A 22,623-nucleotide genomic window follows, 5' to 3' on the forward strand; every position below is an offset into this window, starting at 1 on the left:
AGAATGAAAATGTGAAAAAAAATAGAAATGAAATAAATATTAATATGAATAGAAAAAATTGATTTTTTCAATCTTGTAGTGGAGTGGCATTTCCTTTCATTTTCAAACGAAACAATCATTCTACTAAAATAGTGGAAAAACCATTTTATTGAAATGCGACATTTCAATAATCTAAAAATACAACAAAACAAAATAACGGAATGAATATTCATTTTCATTCTATCAACGCAGTCAAACATGACCTTAGTGGTTATGACATTGTTCAAATTAATAATTAGCATATAAGAGAGATTATTCATAGGGTTTGTATGAAGTATGGAAAAGAGATAGAGTAAGGGGTTATAGTATTGGGTAGGCATACCTGTCTATATACTAAAACATTATTATTAATTATTAATTATTTATATACTAAAACATTATTATTATTATATTAATTATAATTAAGAATTAAAATTAGGAGTAAAAGTAAAGTAAAGAAGCAAAGGAAAAGAAAGGAAAAGGGTAGTTAGGGAAGTCGGTGGGGACTACTTTTCGCCAATTCCCATGATTGAAATCACTCTTTTTCTTTTTCTTTTTCTATTTTAAATAAATAAAATAATAATATAATATGAAAGGTTTGCATTGCATGGCCAACACACTAATAATCTAATATCTAATAACATTAATAAGGGTTTATAATCTTTTGCATAATGTATTTTGTCCAATTAATTATTTGAATGATATATTTTTGATAAATTATTTTTTAGACTCTATATTTTATAAAATGATTAAAATAGAAATCTAAACTCGATTTTGGTTAATGATTTTTCAACTAAAATCACAAATAATTTACCAAACTAATAATTCAGATTAAAAATAAAATCATTCTGCTTAAAAACTTTAGTGTTATATTCAATTTTTTATTTATCAAAATTGAATTTAAAGTTCTAATTTCATCCTTTTACAAAATACAGTGTCCAAAACCGTTAACGAAACCAAAATTAGAGTAAAAAAGGGTGTAGCCTATATTAATAATAATAATTTAATTAAAAAGAATTAATAATCTAATATCTTCCTTTCATTTCCTCTCTTGTCTTTTTTTTTTCTAAAAATAAAATTAAAAAAAGAAATATATAAATATAAAAAAAAAGTAATTTAAGATGAGATGAGATTCTCTTCTTTCTTCTTTCTTCTTCTTCTTCTTCTTATTATTATTGTTGTTGTGCGTAGCTGTAACTGTAAGAGCTTGTTCATCATCTTCTTCTTCCTCTTTTTCTTTATCAAAAGAAGAATAGAACATAACACAACAGAAAAAGTAATTTTTTTTTAATAAAATAAAAAAATAATAAGTTGTTGTTGTTGTTGTTGTTCTTCAATTGTTTGGATCAAATAATCAATTTATATCAAATGAATTGAATGCACATCTTCTTCATCATCTGCTAGGGTTTATCATCTTCTCATCTCAGGTACCATTTTCTCTTTTTCTGTATCTCTCTTGATTGAGAAATAATGTTTGATTGTTGAGATCTGATACTTACTCTTTCTTATCAATCCATATTATTTGCAGATTAACATTCCACAACTGATTCTACCATTACTGTCGCTCAATTGTATGAATATATCTCCCTCTTTCTCTTTCTCTTTCTCTTTCGCTCAATCTCAATCTTATTCTTTCTCTTTTTCTCAACTCCTTTCTCACTCTCATAGGTAGCTGAAGCTGATCGATTCTGTAGTTCGAACATGGCGGCTGACCTTGTCCATTCTGCCACAAATGAGAAACTGTCTGAATTGGATTGGACCAAAAACATCCAAATCTGCGAATTGGTCGCTCATGATCAAAAGTAGCATCTTCCTACTGCTCATTTTGATCTTCGTTTACCTTTTTCAATCTATTCATCCAACTCAAACTCTCTTTTTTTTTGGTTATGCAGACAAGCTAGAGACGCAGTTAAGGCTATCAAGAAACGATTGGCCAGTAAACACATAAATACTCAGCTCTATGCTGTTTTGGTAAGCTCTCTCTTTTTTATGATGGATGGATCATTTCGATATTCTCACTTCTCAGCTCAGCTTTTAAATCAATTCGCTATTTTGTTTACTTTGGAACGCAGTTGCTGGAGATGTTAATGAATAATATTGGAGAAAATATTCATAAGCAGGTTATCGATACAGGGATTCTCCCTGTTCTTGTCAAGATAGTCAAGAAGAAGGTATGTGTGTATGTGGGCAGCTCTTATGCCACCAGCTTAATCAATGTAATTTGTTAAATTTCATTTTTTATTTATAAATTTTCTATTTTGGATCACTTGCAGTCAGATTTGCCAGTACGAGAGCGTATATTTCTCCTTCTAGATGCGACACAAACATCTCTTGGGGGTGCTTCTGGAAAATACCCTCAGTACTACAATGCTTATTATGAGTTAGTGGTATGTAGAACATGCAACTTCTTTCATGTGGTGTTGAATTACAATCTCTTAATGTTTGTAGCAAGACAGCATGGGGGAAGAGTTGGTGAGGATTTAAGTATAATACGTGGGCATGATGAAATTGCGAGGATAAAATATAAGTGTTGTTTCTTCTTACCCGAATTTCTGTTAGTCAGTGGTACAGAGTGCTGGTGAGTTCATTGACCTTGATAGAGTTGTAATGGGTCTATGACAGTGTTAGCTAGTAATGGCTTGTTTGAGGAGGAGTAGTGCTTTTGTGGACCTGAAGCTTGTCTTTTTCCAACCCTTTTACTAAACATAGTCTTTGGGTGATCATGTACTCTCTGGTTTTGAGTTTACTGGTGATGTTTCTGTATAGCAATTTCAGTTTCAACTTCAGTTAATTGTTTTCATTATTGTATTCAGAGTGCGGGAGTGCAGTTTTCCCAAAGGCCCTCTGCAGTCACCTCAAATCACCCCACATCGCAACCAAATATTAACCACTTGCTTAATGGGGAAGTAGCAGCATCTAGACATGAAACGCTTGCTTTGCAAGCTGAGCCTCAAGACGTTCCTGAATCAAGGTATATATTCTCTCTGTTATTTTTAAGCATACGAGCATCATCTAGAGAAGAAAATCTGTTTAAGAGGCTGGGAGATAAGAGGAAGGCGTGGAGTGGGTGAAACTCTGCTTTTGCTTATCTCTTTTTCAGGTTTTGTGTGGTATTGTATGTGAAAGGCATAATATGCAATGCCGCTTATCTGTCTAGCTTTCTTATGCAGTATCATTCAAAAGGCCAGTAATGCATTGGAGGTATTAAAAGAAGTTCTTGATGCTGTGGATTGTCAACATCCTGAGGTATCTTCTGGCCTACTATTCTTAATTTTAAATTTCTTCTTGAAAAAAGGTCGAGTTTCATTGCATCTTCGATATCACTCAGCATACTGTACTTGAATCATGCATATAGGAGCTCTACTGGAGTGATTTATCTTAGCTGCACCTGCCTGCATATCACTCAGCTTGATTGTTATTGCTGAAATGCCTACTCTCAACTTTCCCTGAAATTTCTTACTTTTAATTGCATGTCACCTAGCTTGATTGTTTTTATTGCTGATATGTACTTGCATAATGGGTTGTGTAGTAATGACTAATGGAATTTTTTTCCAGGGAGCAAAGGACGAGTTTACACTTGATCTTGTTGAACAATGCTCATTTCAAAAGCAAAGGGTAATGCATCTAGTGATGGCTTCTCGGTAAGGCTAATTTCTGGGTTTGAAAGAGCCAATGATTCTAATGCCCTCTAAATTATCTTTGATTATTTGTCGTGGATTGAACTTCCCATTAGTAGTTGGGGACCAATAAACTATAGAATTTGTTATGTGGGTGCCTAGGAGGGAGTGGAACTTTAGGCCTTGTGACAGCAAATCACATGCATAACTATTTGAGCTACTTTTTTTTGGATTACAGTAAATGGGGTCTTCAATATGGGGAATAAAAATTGTTTATTTAAGTTGTTTAGTTTGTGCTTGGAATTGTACCCATGAGCCTCATCTACCTTCCTTCCTCTTCACATTTAAGCAATTTAAACGAAGATGGGGGAATATGGGAATTGAATTCATAGATTTTCACAAATTAAGCTGTGATATAATTCTGAACCTTCATCTTGCACTGCTTTTGATTTCTGATTAGCAAAGGCTATACCAGAAATCTTAGCTTTGGTATTTGTCGATGTTTTGTCTCTGTATAAGTATTCCTATTTTTCTGGGAAATTCATCTATGTATCTTTTGGGAATGAGCCTCAAACAAAACTTACTGCTCTTATTCACAAGGAGATTGAGGTGACATTAGGGTCCAAGTGGATGACTCGGTTAATTATTAGCACTTTGCCCACTAAATACTCTCTAACATTTGCTTAGTTGAGTTGACTTGAATTGACTCCTGATAAACTTAATTTTATTAACAGGGATGAGACGGTGGTATCTCGAGCTATTGAGCTAAATGAGCAGCTCCAGAAAGTTCTTGCCAGACACGATGCTCTCCTTTCAGCTAAGCCTAGTTCAACTGTGAATCATTTGAGATCGGAAGAAGTAGAGGAGGAAGAGGAGGCTGAACAACTTTTCCGAAGGTTTGTCCATTCTTCTAAATGGTTTTTTTTTTACTGTATCATTAGGGAACTATTCCACTACACCAGCAAGTGTGGGGGAATAACGAAACAAATCTCTCTTGAACAGGTTACGGAAAGGAAAAGCTTGTGCAAGGCCGGAAGACGAAGAGCGTCCAGCAGAACGACCTCACCTGGGGTTGCTCGGGTCATCAATTCCTGGAGAAATGCTGAATCGTCCACTCATTCGACCACTGTCTTTGGAACCATCACACGAACCAAATGGATATGCTGGAAGTCCACTTATACGGCCGCCACCGCCACCACCGCCACTGTCTTCAGAGCCATCACAAGAAGTGAACGGACACGGTGGGGGTGTCGCCATTCCACCGCCACCAGCAAAACACATGGAGAGGGAGAGATTCTTTCAGGAAAACAAGATGGAGGGTTTGCCGGGTCATGTAAGAGGACTCTCGTTGCACAGTCGCAATGCCAGTAGCTCACGCAGCGGGAGCATAGATTCGAGCGAGTGATGAATCAAGATTTTGATGGTTGGTTGGTTGGTTGGTTGGTTTTGATTTGTTGTAGTAGTGGCTTTTGGTGTTTACAGTTTTTACAGTGTAGTAGTAGTAGCAGCATTAGTAGTAGTAATAGTATTAGTAAAGTATGTAATTTATTGGGGTCGGTGTCGTCTGGTGTATTTTGATTGTTTTGGGTTTTTGGGTCTTAGCTCTATAATTTAGTTACCACTTCCCCTCCCCACCCTGTCCCTGGTGAGTCTGAGTGAGTTGTAAAGAGAATCTTTTTATTTTTTCTTCTTTGTTTCTTTCTTCTTTTTTCCCCTTATCTTATTGAATTTATTTATCCCAATACCATATGTGTCGACTGTGGATAGTAGACAAGTGTGGGTCTTGGGGGTCAGGCCAGGTGTGTCGATAGATTTTTATAACTTTCCTTTGCTTATTATATTCAGTTCATAGTACGTGATATTCGATGATGTAGAATGAAGCATTCCTTATTTTATTCAGAGGCACTTTCCTCCTCAATTCTTGACATGAACTAGTCAACGCATTGACCCACTAGTAAACATTGCCCGCGTTTCACTATTTTATGTCGAAATTAAATTGTACAAATGGGTTTATATTTTTTTATACTTTTTTAGACTATGTTTTGTATAATTATTTATTTGGATATTGTGTTTTGATAAATTATTTTTTAAACTTTGTGTTTTGTAAAATTATTCAAATAAACTTCTAGACTTAATTTTGATGAATAAAATATTAAATATAACAATACAATTTTTAGAAAAAATAATTATAATTTTGTTCTGAGTTGTTAAATTATTTGTGATTTGATCAAAATTTGGTTCAGGAATTTATTTGAACTATATTAGAAAACACAGGTTCAAAAAATAATTTGTCAAAATACAATTTCAAATAAATAATGAAGCAAAACACAGATTGGTGTTTCATTTCACCCTGGATATCTTTATCCTATTGAAAAGAGGCACACAAGTGCCTAGGACGAAATGACCTGTATTTGCATTAACTAGCAAAATGAGCAAGCACACAAAGAGATTGACAGTAAAACAGAACACAAATAGATGCAAAAACGAATGGAAAGCAAATCACCTTTTTCTTGTATTTATTTATAATTTTATAGATTAGAGGGTAGTGGGGGAATAATGAATAATAATATGGTTATGAAACGAGTTCTTACAACTCAAAATAACCTTAGAGGGAAGACTGTACATGGTGAACTTTGATTCTACAGAAATAATTACATGATTCTGTTGTGGCTACACCTTCAAAGTAAATTCCCCAAGACTTGTTGGATTGCGTTATTGCTAAACCTCTTTCTATAGGCCCCCAATTATGTGCCGAGCATAATAACATTGCTGCTCGCTATATATAAGTAAAAAAAAATTAAATTTACCCTAATAAACAAAACAGCTGCTTCTTTTTTCTCTTTCCATTTTGGTTCGATTACCTTTGCCGTTGTCCTTCAGTACCATCTCATTTGGCATGAGATTAGTTGGTTGCAGACCCACCGGACCGGCATAATCCATTCCAATCATTGCTTGATCGAACGCAACTCCCAGTTACCCTCACCGTCGATAAGCCGCAATTCCACCGAATGGAATGGTATTAAAGCGGGACGCTGAATTGCCAAAATCAAATATGAAAAAATAAGTAAACAAATATACATGAAAATCAAACAATGTACTCTCATCTTGACAAGATACTCGTCTCCATGGCTACAAGTACTTACTTGTGAGGATGTAACTACTGTAATACCCATCTCCTTTGCAAGCCTATAAAGATGTTCTTCAACATCTACACTTGTGGCGCTGCCATTTGAAAAATTGCGAATGAAATTAGAACACCAAGAGAAAAAGAAAAAGCTTTAAAAAAATGCAAACATTTCTTTCAAGGTTATGAAAGAAAGGACAACTGTAATAGTTTGTGGAATCTCACGCACTTTGTGCACTCGTCAAGGATTCCAAATTTAGGCTTGTGGAAAAATAAGCGCGCCTTGTCGAAACAAGAAAGAAAGAAATATCAGTCAAAAGGAAAACATGGACAACAAAGGATATAGTAAAAGTACTAAAACAGTGAATTAACTCACCATTCCCAATCTCTGTTGTTCTCCAAGAGAAAGAATGTCTTCCCAATTCAAATTAGCATCCCAACCACTTCCCTCCCTTTCCAAAAGATAATTCAATCTAACATTTTCCAGAATAGTTTTCAATTGCATGTCCAGAATGTTTTTGGTGTCAGTTGACTCTTTACCTATATTTGGACAATCAAAGTTATATTAAGGATGGTAAACTTTTAAGTTGTATTTTCTAAAATAAATGTTCATGAAATCACCTTTTCCATAGAGTTGCAATGCCCTCAACTCTGCTTCCTTCTGTGAGAGAGGATATATAATTTGATCCCTAAGGGTTCCCAAGCATGTGTATGGTCGCTGAGGAACATAGAACACACCACAGCCCGACCCAACCTCTTCGGTGACATGTTGGGATGGTTGAGTGAGCTTCCCACTCATGATGGGCCAAAGACCTCTAAGAACTCTGAAAACAGAACTTTTTCCACTCCCGTTTGGACCTTGAAAGATCACACACTTGTCAGGTGTTATTTCTTATTATATAAGAAATAATAATAATAATAATATAAAAGATACTACAAACAAACCAGTAACAAGCAGGCTTTTTCCAGGTGATATGCCACATGTCAATTGCCTAGCCAACAATTTCTGCCCTGGGGTAACAATGTCAACATCGGAGAAGGTAATGGCATCCTCAGTGTAAAGATGTCTCCTTTCCGCGGATGATCCAGCACTGGACTTAGGATCTCCTGTAAGAGCATTAAATTATTATCATACATGAATAATTTTATCAATAAATTAAAGGCTGAAATAAAGAGTACATAAATTGATTATCCGCACTTTGGTAAAGATATCAAGAGAATCCTCTTTCTGTAGAAACATAGTTGCAGTAAATCATTCTAGTTTATTACATTTTGTCCAACAACAAAAAAAACAGCACCACAGAAAAGGTTTGAAAAGCTTAGAAGCAAAAAGAAATTTCCAGTACACATACCTTAAGTAAGAATTGCAACAAGTCACACACACACACACATATATGAAAACCAATGCATTCTTGAAGAACAGTTCAAGACTTACCAGACTGTGCAGCATCTAGTAGCTCTTCAAGTTCAAAAATTCGATTGACCCCACCAGAAAGTTCCACAAACTTCCGATGCAATTCGAGAATGTCACCAAAAGCTAAAAAGCTCTGTGACACAACAGATGCTAAGAATCGCAATGCATGAGCCAGTTCACCTGAAAAATGATCCATCATGTGAGTAAGACAGAGGGGGGAAAAGAGACTAGTATAGGATGAGCGTCTCTAGATCTTATCTTACCTTGTGTGGATATTAAGGCTCTGTCTCCTTTGTGTTCCATGGCATATAGCAAGCTCAATCCCCAAGTCACATTGTGTGGAAGTTGCTTTGTTATGAAATCATCCAATATACCAAACATCCATTTCTTCTTCAAAAGTGTCAAGGAATGATCAAGAAGCTCTCTGAATTTATATTCAACCATCTGTTTGATATAAAAACATCTAAGTTAACAGTGGGAGTGATAAAACAATAAATAAACAGAGTCCATAAGCCTTTAGAACGTGGAGATAATGACACAAAACATGGATGCATGTAAGAAACTAACAGCACATTGTCTAAAAAAATCAAGAGGCAAAACTCATAGCCAAGAAAACTGTGCAGTAAGGGAGGACCCCATACTGATAAAGAATAATAGGCAATGAAATACATGGTCATGAAACTTAGAATACCGAAAAAAAATATCCAGACGACATAAAAGGAAATAACCTTACTAAAATCATTCCCCTCGTATGAATTATAAAATTTATAATAATTTCTTTTTTCTTTTGTCAAAATGCTGCCCCATTGTTTAAATCCCCAAGTATAAAGCCAATAAGGGAAAACATCAATGTCCAAAAAAAAAGGTGGAGTACTAAGCAATACTGCAGCTGTATCAAAAGACATGGGTTGCAGGGCTTACAGCTTTTTCTCGAGCACCACCTCCAAAGAAAGCTACCGATTCGGCATGTGTGCGTAATCTTTCATGCATGAACCTAATATATGTAAGGTGCCAAAATGAAATTAGTCTTATTTGCAGAGCAGTTCAACAAAAGCAGAATAAAAAGCAGAAACTAATTTTACCTGAAGGTTCCTTCAAGTTGTTGTTCTTGACTTGCCAAATCACCAAACTCAGGGGTAACAGCTCTAAGAAAACCCAGCCCCAGTAACATGTATGCATACAATATAGCAACTCCCCTCTGACCTGTTAAAAGCTTCATTCTCCAGGTGAACCTTATAAAATAAAGGATATTATTAAAAAGATAAACTAATAATACATAAGAATCTCAAATCAAGTACCTACAATTTGCTTTTACAAAATAAATAAACTACTCACCACAGAATATCCACAGTTGGCTTCACCATTCCAGTAACCAATCCTGACAAATCAGTTGTCAACTTTTCCAGGTCATGAGTTAATCTCTGGTCAGCATCAATATTTTTGCTAGACATGTTGAAGACCTACAATAACAACAACAACAACAACAAAAAGAGTTATCTGACAAGAAAGAAAAAAAAAAGAGTTTTAGAGAAGTTATTGTTTTAGAATCCAATCCAATAAGTACAACAGCATAAGTTTTACATATGATACAATAATCTTATCCAAGAGTTAGATAAGCCAATACTCAGATGGCAAAAGCAATATAGAAAAGGAGACTTGAATAAACATCTCTGATCTCAGTACCTTGTAGAACGCATTCTTTCTCAGATAATTTGTCAGTAAGTGTTTAGTCAAACGAATTCTCCATCCCAAAGCAAGTCTTGCTGTCAAGTGCCTGCAAAATAATTATGTCATGTTTACTTCCACATCTAAACCTCTTAACACCAATGATATTCTGTAGACCACAACATAACCCCACGACTTCCAAACCACAGAATAATATATAAAAGAAAATATAGCTCACATTTTCACCTACAGTGTTATACATAAAGATATGCTCCTCTACTCTTTCCCTACTTTTCTTAGAAAAAGTGGTACCTCTCTATTACGGTAAACATGAAATGCCTTATATTCAGTGATCCAACATACAAAAGTTTGCATCTTAATACAGATTTTCCCACCCCAAAGTCTCCTTTATTAACCAAGTGTTTGAAACAAAAAAAATCCCAATAAATATCCATTGCATTAATGATAACCAAAACATGTACCTCAAAGAAGGTGCAATGAAAGAAGATGCTGCACTCTGAAGAACACTAACACCAATTAAACGAACAAAGGCTGCCTTATCCTGCTCCAAAACATATTTCACGGTGGTTCCTGTATAATTAATCCACTTCAATAACAGCCCGGTCCTCCATTATAAAAGAATTGATAAGGTGAAAATAAATACCATTTAATGAGGCAATGCGATCAGAAATCAATGTTCTTGATACAACAAGCAAAGCAACTGCAAGCAATTGTGCTCCTTGTTTATCAAAAACTGTGGGAATCTGAAAAGACATGAGTAGAAGGTTATTAAACTTAGTTCCAAATATATATAATGTGAATGGAAGATTAGAAAGGAATGTCTTGTTCCAAGATGGGATATCCTTCATACTCCTAAGCAACTTAGAACTTAAAAACACCCATTAAAAAGCTGTATGGCTATGATGACAGAGTAGACTAGAATGTGCCACACTTCATTTTTAGTATTAACACATCAGAAAGTGGGAAATGAAATGTGAAAAAATATAAAACATATAAGAAGACAACAAGGCAAGGCACAGAGTCATCAGAGTTTTAAAACCAAGAGCAGACATAAAACCTAAGATGAAGGCACCATGGCAGAGGGTGGAATATGCCAATGATATTAAAAATAAGAAGAATTGATCACCAATATATCAATAATCAAAATAAAAGTCTCACCAGTACTCTGAACATGGCAAATACTCTCAATGGCAACATCCTTGGTGCTCCACGGAGTTGTGGAAAAACTGGCAAAGAAACAGCATGATCCACAGGGGGAGAAGCAGCCATGACCTCAGCGATGTAAGATTGTGGCTTTGAATTTGAGAATGCAGGATCCTAAACAAAATATACTTGAGATAAGTATGGAGTAAATCAGGAGGGGGAAAAATAGATAACAGAAACCCCATTAATTTTATATTTTATTTTTAAAAAATTTATAATAATTTGAGTGCTATTCATCACAAGGGTTTTTTTTGCCTCATATTCCTTCTTCCCATAGGCCACAAGAACTTCACAATTAAGATGAAATTTCTATAAGCAGCAAACAATATCTGAACCCACAAGACCTTAAGCCACATCACCAGGTGAAATTAACCCACTCAGGTTATATGTACTTTTTCTAAAAATTATACCTTTCTACTTGAGGCAAATGCTCGTTTAACTACCATAGCATCATTTTGGCGATGAGTCTCAGAAGACTTCAGTGTATTTATCCCCTCCTCATCATCGACTGAAGAATCCTCCCTGAAGTTGCCATAAAAGCTCAATAAGTACTCCTCAAAGTACATACCAATTATGCATATAGCAAATACATAAATAAACCAACTCAGTTCTAACCTTTTATAGTGAACACTCCAGCCTCCTTCACCATCCAATGACAACACCACATCATGAAATGCAACTAGAGCTGGACGATGAGAGATGGTAATGCATGATGTTCCCATTGCTCTAACTTTAGCACAAAAGCGTTCCTCCATATCAGTTGTGACAGCACTTGTGCACTCATCAAGAATTGCAAATTTAGGTTTATGATAGAACAGTCTGGCCATCCCCAATCTTTGTTGCTCTCCAAGAGAAAGTTCATCACCCCAATTTATCTCCTTTTCAGGTGGATAACGATCTAACAGATACTCTAGGTCAACCTTGAGATAGGAATAGCCATCATCACCCAACATTGACATAATATCCACCAATAATTATGTCAAATAGAGTAAATATATTTTGAAGTTAAATCAATACATTTAAGAGTATTTTGTATCCAGCTAACACAGGTACATAACATGTTCTTTTTAAATAATAACAAAGACAGAAAACAATAAAACGAGAGAATTACATTTCTTAATAGCTCCACCATTCCATCACGAGTGAGCGGTTCAACCTCCTCATCTACAGTAAGAGGATAAATTAACTGGTCTCGAAGCGTTCCTACAGCTGTGTATGGTCTTTGTGGCACATAAAATATCTCCTTATTGAGATCAGTACCAACCCCAGGTTTTGAGATGTGGCCAGATACAAGAGGCCACAAACCTCCTAGAACTCGGAAAAGTGAGCTCTTTCCACTACCATTTGGACCTTCAAAATGATGAAATATAAAGTTGCAGTGTCAGAATAGATCAAATGTTAAGCAGGTATTTAAAATCATATTTTTAGTGCTTGACTGGGAAAAGAAAAAAGTCACAGACAATGAAAATCAGAGCACAAGCACCAAACATAAAAACCACAAGCACAGGACATATCAATAATATCCCTGATGACAACTTCATATTCTCCATGAGCTCAATTTATCCATCATGCACAAAGGAACATCATACTCAATCACTCGACTAAGTTTTATCACAGAAGTAATTTTAGATTGCTAAAATGGTCTTTATTTAACAACTGCAATTAAAGAGACACATTAACTATTTTGAGCGATATTTTGCAAAAGGAACAACATTTTTACCATAAATAAGTTGCCTACTTTTACATACTATGCCACAGTCAATACTTTGCAATGGTAATTGAAATTGTGGTCCAAAATAGTGCCACAAAACCACACATCAAAGCAAATTAAGCAGCCATCACTTTCCATTGCATATTCTCATCATGCAAAATAATCTCTGTATTTAACTGAGGTAAACTGAGAAAGTAATTGCTAAAGGAAAAGGAGACCCAAAAAAATAAGAATTATAGGATCAAACAAATACTCTTTGACGAATAACCCTACCTGTAATTAGAAGATTAGATCCCGTTTCAACTCTAAGTGTCAAGTTATCCACCAAGACATTACCAGTAGGAGTAACAACCTGGAAGATCCCACTGCAATCAACACGTGGAATGCAAAAAGATATAGTATTAACATGTGAAAAGTTAATAGATCATACATACCCTGACACCAGCAAACTCAATGAAGTTAGCTTCACTAAAGTATTTTCTACTCTGAGATGTTTTCGTCAGAGATTTATCATTACCAATACTTAGCTCCCTTGATATGGCCAATAATTCATGGATGCGGTCTGCATAACCACTGAAATAAAGAAAACATGAGTATGTCATGGTTGGTTAGCCAAACAACAGCTGACCAAGCAACAAGCAGAGAACCCCATCTTTCGAATGGGTGTACAAAATAAGCTTGCATAGAACAATGCCTGTTTTTGTGTTTTTGCAAAATGGTAGAAAAGATGGATAAAAAAATACCTGAGACGATTGAGTCTTCTTGCACTAATAGAAAGTGTTCCAAGAGACTGAAAAAGTGATATTATGACGCTAGTGTGATATCTTAGATTGCTTAACATCTCTGCACGGCCTAATGTTGAAGTGTCAGGCCTCAAATTGCCCGCAAAGAAGGGCTCAATAATCAGGATAACGGCGACAGTAGCACCAAGATACTTTAGTAAAAAGTCCTGAATCATTCCAAACCACCAATGTTCATGAAGAACTACTCTCATATGCCTAATTAATGATTGAAATTTCTGCTTGATGTGAGATTCTTCTCTACTTTCTCCCCCATAAAATGCAATACTTTCTGCGTGGGTCCTTAACCTTGAATGAAGTTGTCGATATTCTCCTTCCAACTGTTGCTCTTTGGACATTAATTTTCCAAAAGCAGGAGAGAAGTTTCTTATCATTGTGCCTGCCCCTAGCACATACGCCTGAAACAAAACGTCAGACAGCATTACTTAGATTGCTTGAATGAAAAACTGACATATAAATAAACATATAAAGCCCATCAAAGACTAATAAAGCTTATGACTATCAAAGATAGAAAATTACCAAAATCCAAAAGACATATTTTGGGCTTGCATACGAACACAAGCGCCAAGTATAAAGCACACCATCAGTGACTGCAATTAAATCATCTTGTACAATTTCACTCAACTCTGAACAAAACCTCGGTACGTCACTAGCAATTCTTTGTTCAGGATTTGTTATCCGACCATCAACATGTGATAGTTTGTAATATGCCATGTTCTGAAAACCAAACAAAGATCATGTATAAATTGCCAACACACTTCAATGATCAGAAAAATATTGAATGTCTTCAGAAGCAAAATTGTTTACTATTTCAGCCTAATAAATAATGACCATAACTACCTCAAAGTAATGAGAATGGATAAGTTTTGTCAAAATATTTCTGAACCGCAGGCTTAAGGTCCCTGTTATATACTTCGCAGTAGAATGCATGGATGAAAGAAGAAAACATAACATAATATTCTCAGAAATCAGCCGAAAAAATAATGGCACACGTCGAAGGAAAGCTGCACGGAATAGAAACCCTTGAACTTTTGCTAGTCTATTGCTCAAAGCAGTACGCAACACCTGCAAACAGTACACAAGTACACATCAGGAGAGAGGCCAAGAACGCTACTCCTATCACAGGTGAAGTCTTATTTGTGGCCTATCAATGGAAACTGAAACATTGGCATGCAGTTACTTTTTTACTATTGTTATAGTTCATATGACCCTCTTCTCCCAACCCACATCCAAGATATCTTCAGAATCTATAATTTTAAGATTAATTGGACTGGTGTGTGTAAATAAAAGAGGAGAAGTGAATTCAACTACTGCAGCTAACTGCATTTGATGCATGAATTTTACACATTAAAATAAAAAAGAGTAAAACTCATGATGTTCTCGTAGACACCCAAACAAATGGCTTTGAAATCACAATCACAGTAAAAGAAGTGTACATCACTGAATTATTATGTAGTCGCAATGTCGAGAGGACAGAAAAAGATAACTTACCACTATTGCTACTAAAGACAAAAGATCTCTAGCACCCATCTGGCCCATTCGAGACAACAGAATTGCAGCAAGTACTTTGAGTGACTTGAGTCCCCCCTTTTTATCAGGATTTTTCTTGAGAGCTTTATCCTCTGAATTTGATTGACTGTTAGGGAGACCATTGTAGTGACCCAGAGGATCTGATTTTCTAGAGCTAAATCGTGATTGCACATACGCAGCCGTGCCACCAGCAAACACAATGCCAGTGGCTAGTAATAAAGTTTTCCTACAGTACAAGCAACCGAATAAGCAAACGAAAACAAACACAAGACTAACTATTACGATTATAACAATAAGAAAGGTAATCTGAAGTCACCTCCTTGAAGCCAAAAAACCCCGACCATGCTCCGTTAACTGCAATAATTGCAGAGAAGGCATGGTTGGCAAAGCAACCGCTCCCCCAAAACAACGATAAGAAGAACCAACCAACCAACCAACCAGTCGGAGGGGTTCCTGTTTCGTGTTCAGTTGTAGTGCAAAACAAGAAGAAACTATCACAATTGCAGAAACACAAACACATACATGGATATATAACGAAAATTGAACAGTTTGAGAGGTAGACAGAAACGAAATGAATCGAGATTGAATGCGTATGAGTGAAAAGACGAGTGTTCGCGTGCAATCAAGTAAGTGTGAGAACACAAATTCACATCAATCAATATCAATAATTGGTACAGAAGTAGTTTCGATTATCACAAACACAATCATAATCGTACAAAGAAGAAGAAGATGATGAACCTGGAGTGTGCGGAGAGGGGTTTAGGGTTGAGGTGGGGGATCAGATCAATAGAGAGAGATGGCCATGGAGATTGAAGAGGACACAGAAGAAAGAAATATCAAATTAAATTAATAAGAGAGAAGAAGAGAAAAAGAGATTTTATGAGTGAAACGACGTCGTATAATTTGAGATATGTGATGATGTCAGAGCGGTGAGGCCAAAACCAAACACAACTAACCAAAACCTCGGGAGTTGGGATGGAACTTCTTCTCTTTATTTACTTTTTATTAACCTATAAAAATATATATAATTAAATATAAAAAAATAAATAAATATAATTAAATAAATAAAACACATTACGTCATATATATATATATATTGTTCTTAACGTAAAGCAAACGTGTCGTTTTGCTATACTATTTTGATTTTATTATTTAAAAAATAGAAAATAGTTTTGTTGTCCTATTTCTTCAACTAAGCTATAATTATATAGTTATAGTTAGTGTCTATATATTTGTTTTGAGTGCTTAAACATACATGTCATACCGTTGTGCATAGTTTTTGTTTTTGTTTGCTAATTGGTAATTTGGCTTTGCTTTCCTAACAGTTTCTACTTTTGCTTAAGAATTTGTATCAAACAAGCAAAGCAAGTATTTTTATCATCTACGAAAGTTCAAGGTGTAATGTTTATAATAATTATTATAACAATGCTAGACACATGCTCAAATTGCACAAATTTTTTTTACGAGAATTGTTAAAGGACATTATTGGTACCCAATATCATAAGGAGGTGACTTACCGTTATTGGTGCAATCCAATATCGAGTCCTATACATTTGAATTTAATAAATATTATAGAGTATCGCTAATCAATCATAGCTTGCCACCTCATGTGTTGTTGGGCACCTTAAGGTGCCAAATTGCACAAATTTTTTTTACGAAAATTGTTAAAATGCAATGCTAGTGCCCAACAACACAAGGAGATGGTATATCGTTATTGGTGCAATCCAATATTGTATCCCACACATTTGAATTTAATAAATATTATAGTACCACCTCATATGGTGTTTGACATCTTAAGGTACCAAATAGTAACATTTGATGTGTGTTAAATTTTAACCATAAATAATTTTAAGTGGAGACCACATCACTTTTAATTGTGTGACTGAGATTAATTATACATCATTGTGTGTAAATAACGAGTGTAATTTAAATGTGTCACAATCATTACTCTAATCATTATTATTATTATTATGAATAATAGTAAGCAAATGGGTAGACATAATTTGGGGATAAATTAGGTGGGTGAGTCATTAATTAGTTTGCATTTAATATCCCAACACTTTGAATTAGTACACTCCCCCAACCCGAACCCAACCCCAACCCCAATTCAAGCCCCACTCAACCATAGGCAAGGCAAAGCTTTTCTTTTCCTTTGAGATATGGCACCTCTCATTCTCAACTCTCAAGCCTTCCTTCCATATAATTACTTCTATTTTTTTTTTTTTTTGGGGGTGGGTGGTAGCTATTAGGTAGATGATACTCTATTTATAGAACTATAATCTAATATCTGTATTTATGATATACCCATTAGCAAAATGGCAAATGGCATGGTCTCATAAATCAACACATAGTTAGTTGATCTCATCCTATCTTATCCTCATCAACAAGTAATTAATTAATTTTGTTAGTCAATCCAATATTGAAGATAGAATCTCAACCAAAATGTTTATTGCTTAATCATTTTTCTTTTTTGACTAAATTAGGTTTTTACAGTATGCTTAAATATGTTTAGCATACTTAAAAGTCTAATACTCTTCGACAAAAACTGTTAAGTACATTAACCTGTATACAATGAGAAATTTTATTATGCCATGTAAATTCATTATCAGTCATAAATGCATACTAAACTTGTCAATAATCAACATTATTACAAGAGCACAACACATGTGGTAGAGATACATTTGGAATTAGAGACAATTAAAGACCTTGCTAAGAAAGAAAATAATAAGGGAACATAGTACAATTTATCACCAACTCAAAACACTTTCAACCACATAAATGACCCAAGATTAGCAAGCTAATGAAGACTCAAACCAAGTATTAGACTAAGAGTAATTCCAATAAATGAGCTAAAATAGTCCACTCTTCAGAATATAGCTAAAAAAAGTGTTGTAAAAAATCATCACTAAGGTGTTGGAATGAATGAGAAAATGAATAAGAATGTAATGAAATAAAAAAATTATTAATTTTTTTTTCAAGCTTGCATTGAAATGATCTTTTCTCTCATTTTCAAAAAGAATAGTCATTCCACCAAATGGTGGAAAAACCATTCTATTAGAATGACATTTCAATATTCTAAAATGCAATCAAACAAATGAATGGAATGAAAATTGATTCATTTCCATTCCATTACCCCCAACCAAAAATTACCTAAGAGTATCTCCAATGGAATGCCAAAAAGTTGGTACAATGTTATATTTAGCACATCTTACAAAAAGTATGACTCCAATGATGTTCCAAAAAGTGTGCAAAATTTAGCACATGCTAAAAGTTATGCCAAATTTGGCACAAAATATAGCATGTGTCAAATTTGACACATCAGTAAATGCTACTTTTTTATTTACCATATTGCCACTAATTACTATAATTTAGTAGTTGACAATTAATGACCAACTAAATATCATTTTTTATTTATTTTTTAATGACAAATTTATTGGAGTACATAATTTGGATAGTAAAAAATAATAAAAAAAATTAATTTTTGTATGTTCTCAATAAATACCTTTGTGAGAAATTGTATGTTCTCAATAATTTGGAAGTAATTTCGAGAGTTATTCTATGCACAACCAAACATTGAAAAAAAATTGTTAACACATTCAGTTGAGAAAAATCCTAAGTTTTGAAGATTTTTTATTTTTTGTGAGTTGTGAAAATAAGAGAACAACTTTTTGAACTTTTATTGATCAATTGAGTTGGTAAAAATTAATTTAAAATATGACATTTACTAAAGGGGTAATTTTTGTTTAAAAGAGCATTTGTTGTAATTTTCACTTAATCTATTGTATTTTTCTTTATTTTTATGTTGTCTCTTGTCAAAAAATAAATATGTATATATATAAAAAATAAAAAAATAAAAAAAAAGTGAACAAGAGCAACATTTCTCATTTTCCATCTTTTGTAGTTTTGTTGAAATAAAAAAAATTAAAAAAAAAACAAGATTACTACATTTGTTTTCAATTTGTGTTATAAAAAAAAAAAAAGTTGTTTATTAAATTTTGTATTATTTTTTATTTTGGCTCTTAGTGTTATTTTGTAAATCCCGGAAGCTTCTATGTTATTTGAGTTCCAATTAATTGATTAATCTATTTTTTGATCAATGCTTGTTTAAATTGATTGTCCTAAAACAATAATATCAATTTTGAGTGTTCATTTATATATTTCTGACTCCAAGAGTGTCAACATTTTCCTAAAAATATTTTCAATACATTTGTGAGGATTTGGAGTTGAGACTTTATTCCTTGGTGATTTTTCAAAACTATTTGTGTTGTGAATTATGAAAATGTTGATATTGTTTGGTGCACACACACACAAAGCTCTTGATTACAACTTTAATAGTTTTAAATAGCATTTTCTAAGTTCTCACTAAACATTTTGTTAAGCAATTTTGCATGATTTCTTTCATTATTTCAACTTGGTAATAATTTCTATCCATTTGAATTTCTAGGAACTAGCACTAAGCTAGTTGGGAGTTGTGATTTTTGGTCAAAAATGCACATTTATTAATTTTAATTGTCAAAATAAATTAAATTTTAATTAATATTTTCATGAAATTAATGTGATATGTTTTATAAATGAAAATATTCAATTTGGATTTAATTTGTTTTTCTTTTGTAGGAAAATGATACAATTTTAGTTGAATAAAATAAAGGAAAAATTACACACATCAACATATATCTCAAAAAAATTTAAAATATACAGTGCATATCAAATATACCGTTTAACTTTTAATATAGAATGTTTTAAGACATGTTTCCATATAAAGATGCATTAGACCTACTATAGTACTGCAAGTATAATATCATCTATATGACTATATACATACCCATTTGTGAGTGAATATATAGCTAGTTATAGCCTATAGAGATTAAAATTAAACCCTTTAAATAATACTAAAGACAAATAATTATTGAAATAATAATAAGTTGGTACAAATTAGTAATATTGTTCCAGGAATACTATTGAAATGATAAATAATTATTAAAATTATAAAACTAGTTTGGTAAATTTTTATTATAATTATGTTAAGTAAATTTATAAATTATTTATCCAAATATTAGTTAGACAAATATATTTTTATTTGTAAATTAGTTATGTAAACTTTTGTTACAAAAATCATTTTTTATACGAATTAAATTGTAAATGTTGTTTACAAATTTGTAAAAATTGTTTACTTATTGTAATAGTTTTGTTACTATTTATCACAATTCTGTAACTGACTTTTTTACTTTTTAATGATTTTTAGTTATTGTCGGTAATAATTTTGTTATTGATTGTAATAGTTTTGTTACTACCTGTTACAATCTTGTAACTTATATATTTTTTACTTTGTAAGTATAGCATTTGTAAAAAATTTAGTAGTTCTAACATCTAGCATTTTTTTTAATTTTTTTAATTTTAGTTACAAAAATTGAATAATTTAGCTATAAAATTAATTATGTAAATCATTGTTACAAACATATTAACAAAAGAAAAGAGTGTGTTGCCATGTGGTTATGAGTGCTGTAATTAACAATATATCATTTATTGGTTGGTATTATAATTGGGTATCGTATATTTATAATTAGTTTCATTTGCCGTATATTTAGGCTTTTTTTGTTAACTTACAGTATATATGCAAATTTCCCTAAAATAAAGCAAAAAGAAAATGAAGAAAGTTGGCATTTTGAAGAAGTCAAGCCCAAATTGAAAAAGCTCAATTCAATTCATGAAGATGTCATGTCACCAATCTATGCAATTTCTTCTCCACCAATAAGAGATGTCAATTACAACTCATTCCAACAAATATTAACAATCATGTGCTCCATTTTCAACCAACAGAAGTGTCTTATTTTCAACAAAAATTAGAAATCCATGTGCTTCCATCTCAACCAATGGTAGCTTGCCACATGTCATTTCCACCATAGTTTATTTGTATTATACACCTATCAATAGGAGGAAGTAGTTCATTTGAAAAACACATCTTTACTATACACTTCTCCCCCTACCATCTTTTCTCTCTATTTCATCTTCTCCATTTTATCTCTAAGCCTGGTCTTCTCACATTTTCAATGAAAAATGTGAGAATGACTTTTAACATAGACTAGAGTTTTCTTTTGGTGAGGATAGAGGTGAAGTTTTATATTTTGTAATTTTTTATTTATTTTGAATTTATAAAAGTGTTTTAATGTTCAAATATTTTAGTTTTATTATTTTTATCATTATTTATGCAATTAATATTTATTATTAATTTTATATAGATTCATTCAAGCTTTTTCTATGTAATTTTACTAAAATAATTTATATTAATTTTATTATTTTGTGGGTAGTCTTTTACTACATTATCGCCAAAATGGTATAGTGTCACTTATAGATTTCTCATAACAATAGTATTAGCATGAGATATTAGTTTGTTATTTTGTTAGTAGTCTTTTACTGCATATTGCCAATGGTATTATATCGATTCTAGATTTCTCATAACAATAACATATACATGTACTTCAACTAAGAGATTTTATTACTCAAATACATTTACAAATTATCAAAGTAAATAGGTGACCAAAATATATTGTGGAACCCCGATGCCTCACCAAACCTCTTTTATCATTTATTTTCATTTCATTTCAATTCTTCAAAACCACAAAAATACAATTTATTTTACTACTTTCACATTACTTACCTTCTAACTGTTTTATTTGTTTATTATTTCTTTACCTCCTTATGGAATCGACTGCTCATTTATACTACGACTACTGCTAAGTGGAAGTCACGTTTGGGCGTTAATCAGTTCCCCAAGCCACGGCCACCAACATCCTGTGGCCGCGGCTACTGACTAGTTTCAGCACACAAAAATGTGTTGTTTTTCCAAACGTTACAACACCCTCCCAATTGATTTTGTAACCCCCAAAATACATTATTGTGGTTAAAAGCATATCTCTAACAATTATTTCACATATAACTTTAAGAAATTCATCTCAATATTGTGTAACAACAAATTTATACAATAATGGGCAATATTTGGAAGTTACAAATTTGTGACTAAATTTGTAACACAAAATATGTTACATATTTAGATATTTCACATATATCTAAATATTGTAACTCTCTATTATGTTACAATATGTGACACACTTTGTCACATTTATTTAATCTAAAATATTATATTATAAAATAATATAATATAATATTACATTATATTATATTATAAAATAATATAACACTATCAAGATCATGAATCAAAACCATTTCCTGCCTTGGGCCCGAGATGGTGGTCCAGGCCCACTAACTGGGTAATTGGAGGCTGGGCCCAGCCCAGGTTCGCTTGGCAGGGAATGATTGATGACGGCCCAAGTGTGGGTCTAGGCCCGGACGGTGTCCAGGAAAGATGATCTGGGACGGTCATCCCGGAGACATATAGTTGTTTGGGGTTACGGCCGAAAGTATGCAAAATGGTCCCGAAGCGTGATAAACGATCCGGGCTAATGGTAAACAAAGAAGGACAGAGGTAAGCGAACCCAGCTCAAGTCCTCAGGGTTGGCAGGAAA

General features: G+C 33.3%; 2 protein-coding genes across 2 annotated transcripts; one reads left to right on the forward strand and one right to left on the reverse strand.

Moving 5' to 3' along the window:
- Positions 1-1,171: 1,171 nt before the first annotated feature.
- Positions 1,172-5,534, forward strand: LOC133790204 (TOM1-like protein 5). Its single transcript, XM_062227742.1, has 11 exons — positions 1,172-1,445; positions 1,547-1,589; positions 1,687-1,820; positions 1,911-1,989; positions 2,091-2,189; positions 2,292-2,405; positions 2,832-2,989; positions 3,189-3,264; positions 3,574-3,659; positions 4,370-4,531; positions 4,638-5,534. The coding sequence occupies exons 3-11, from the start codon at positions 1,720-1,722 to the stop codon at positions 5,038-5,040; spliced, it is 1,278 nt and encodes a 425-aa protein (XP_062083726.1). The 5' UTR covers positions 1,172-1,445; positions 1,547-1,589; positions 1,687-1,719; the 3' UTR covers positions 5,041-5,534.
- Positions 5,535-6,123: 589 nt separating this feature from the next.
- Positions 6,124-15,995, reverse strand: LOC133790205 (ABC transporter D family member 1). The gene is made up of 26 exons (XM_062227743.1): positions 15,842-15,995; positions 15,420-15,556; positions 15,065-15,329; positions 14,414-14,638; positions 14,093-14,290; positions 13,517-13,971; positions 13,208-13,346; positions 13,047-13,125; positions 12,174-12,412; positions 11,678-11,982; positions 11,473-11,584; positions 11,018-11,176; positions 10,503-10,602; positions 10,321-10,429; positions 9,857-9,947; positions 9,509-9,633; positions 9,256-9,405; positions 9,095-9,167; positions 8,437-8,617; positions 8,195-8,353; positions 7,705-7,866; positions 7,381-7,617; positions 7,136-7,299; positions 6,989-7,041; positions 6,779-6,857; positions 6,124-6,667 (listed from the first exon to the last, which is right to left on the reverse strand). Exons 2-26 carry the CDS (start codon positions 15,479-15,481, stop codon positions 6,581-6,583), a joined length of 4,008 nt encoding a protein of 1,335 aa, XP_062083727.1. The 5' UTR covers positions 15,482-15,556; positions 15,842-15,995; the 3' UTR covers positions 6,124-6,580.
- Between the last annotated feature and the right edge of the window lie 6,628 nt (positions 15,996-22,623).

Source organism: Humulus lupulus, chromosome 7 (genome assembly GCF_963169125.1).
Source record: "Humulus lupulus chromosome 7, drHumLupu1.1, whole genome shotgun sequence".
In the NCBI taxonomy this organism is placed as follows: Eukaryota; Viridiplantae; Streptophyta; class Magnoliopsida; order Rosales; family Cannabaceae; genus Humulus; species Humulus lupulus.